At 30.9% G+C, this 2,500-nt stretch overlaps 1 protein-coding gene across 4 annotated transcripts in view; it reads left to right on the forward strand.

Annotated features, from left to right (window-relative positions):
* LOC137638040 (transforming growth factor-beta-induced protein ig-h3-like) overlaps window positions 1-2,500 on the forward strand; it is a 135,816-nt gene that overhangs the window by 130,760 nt on the left and 2,556 nt on the right. For all 4 annotated transcript variants that reach the window (XM_068370132.1, XM_068370133.1, XM_068370131.1 and 1 more), the window contains one exon: window positions 2,221-2,500. This exon is cut by the window's right edge and continues 26 nt beyond it. In XM_068370132.1, coding sequence (XP_068226233.1) covers window positions 2,221-2,500 — 280 coding nt within the window. The remainder of the gene's footprint in view (window positions 1-2,220) is intronic.

Here is a 2,500-nt window from a genome sequence, read left to right on the forward strand (position 1 = left end):
CTCCCAATATTTAATGGAATTTATCTTTCTTCTCTTTCTATCGATCTTCTTTTCTTTAAAGATCTTCTTTTAATACCAATTAGTATTAGTTTCTCTCTTCATCTCCTCAGCTAATCTGTCTCTCTTCTTTCGTTTTATCTCAATTCACTTCTTCCTCCTTAGCGGCGTTTCATAGTTTCGATTAATCACAGTTTATCAGAAAAGGATTAACAAAACAGGTGAATAAAAGCTAAATTATACAGTCTCATTAAATTCTTTAAAAGAAAAGTATAGAAAATATAAAAATCTTGTTCTATATAAAAAAAAAACAATAACATTTCCATACCTTTACGTATAATTAATGCTAGCAATTAACGCATAAACCATAAGGAAAAAGAACAAATGTTTATGATTCTGTTTTAAGAATTTCCTTTTGTTCTTTTAAAATTAGTTACTTTTAACTCAAACTGCCTAAAAGAGGGTCTCTCTTTTAGGCAGTTTGAGTTAAAAGTAATGGCTGCATCGGCAGAGTTTATTTTTTTAACCAATTTTTCTATTTTCCGGATAATCCTCTTCTCTAGAGCGCTGCAATCAGCCAGCAGACTTGAAAAATTCATCAGTCAGGTGAATGACAAAATCGGGAAGAATTCTCAAGTATATTCTCACAAAATACAAGTTTTACTTGAATTTTTCAAGTCTGCTGACTGATTGCAGTACTCTAGAAAAGAGGATTATCCGGAAAATAGAAAAATTGGATAAGAAAATAAACTCTGCCGATGCAGCTATTATTATTATTATTATTATTATTATTATTATTATTATTATTATTATTATTATTATTATTATTATTATTAGATAAAGTACAACCCTAGTTGGAAAAGGAGGATGCTATAAGCCCAAGGGCTCCAACAGGAAAAAAAATAGCCCAGTAAGGAAAGGGAAGAAGAAAATAAATAAATTATGAGAAGTAATAAATAATCTAGAAAAATTTTATAAAAACAGTAACATTACAAACAGCCAAGAAAAATGCAAATGATTTAAAATAGGTCAAAATCTTTAGGTAGAATAAGCCAACTACGAAAATTATACTTTGCCACAAAATATTTGCAAAAATAACTAATTGATATGATTTTTTGCACTACTTGAAACAGGAATTACCTATCGAGTGTAGTTCATTGTGCAGAAACACCCTCATCATCTATAACTTGTTACACCTAAATTGCATTCTATTTTATAATGTAGCAAATACTCTGGTCAATTTTTTTTTAGTGAGGCAGATTTGCCCCGACTCGCAGGGATGCCCTTTTAGCTCGGAAAAATTCCTTGATAGCTGATTGGTCGGAAGTATTTTTGTCCGGATACCTCCAACCAATCAGCTATCAGGAAACTTTTCCGAGCTAAAATGGCACCCTTGCGAGTCGGTCAAATCTGCCTCACTAAAAAAATTGACTATAGTAGGCCTAATCATATTTGCCATTCTTTATTTATTTTACTTATAATTATGAACATTCGAGAATGTCTTAACTTTAAATTACAGTGCATATGATGTATTATAACGACGCAATGGTAAAATTATTTCATTTCATTCCCGTAGTTAGTTTTTTATGAAAATATATACATACGCTAGTAAACAGCCTGTCAACAATTACGTCATAAATATTTAGCTATGCACAAACACGCACAAGCACCCTCCCTCTCCCAAGGGTATGACTACACCCTCTCCCCGAAACGAGCGACAGGAAGAGCTGAGTGACCGTATATAATATAATATATATATATATATATATATATATATATATATATATATATACATAGATATATATATATATATATATATATACTGTATATATATATATGTGTATATATATATATATATATATATATATATATATATATATATATATATATATATATACTGTATATATATATATATATATATATATATATATATATATATATATATATATATATGTGTGTGTGTGTGTGTGTGTGTGTGTGTGTATATATATGTATATATATATATATATATATATATATATATATATATATACGTTCATTCATATATATATATATATATATATATATATATATATATATATATATATATATATATATATATATATATATATACAGTATATTATAAATTCAAGGTAAGATCTTGTCAAAAATCCTTTCGGAATTATGTAGTGCAAATGGCACGTTGATATAATTTCCTCCCTTGCTAATCCTTCTTCCTCACAGGTAATGAGTGCAGAAGACGGCGTAGTGACGAGTGGCGACCACATAGCCTTCAATGGCTACGTCCACGTGGTGGACAGAGTGTTACACCCGCCAGTGTACTCTATCGCCAGAGTCCTGGCAAGGAACCCCAAGCTACGGCGGTTCACTTCCCTCATTACGCAGTCGGGCATAGCCCTGTGGAGGGAACTGAGTCTCGAGAAGGGTCCTTATACGCTCTTCGCAGTTCTGGATGACGAAATGGATCGCTGGGCAGCTGATCTCTTCACTTACTACCGGATAA

Source organism: Palaemon carinicauda, chromosome 3, assembly GCF_036898095.1.
Source record: "Palaemon carinicauda isolate YSFRI2023 chromosome 3, ASM3689809v2, whole genome shotgun sequence".
Taxonomy (NCBI): domain Eukaryota; kingdom Metazoa; phylum Arthropoda; class Malacostraca; order Decapoda; family Palaemonidae; genus Palaemon; species Palaemon carinicauda.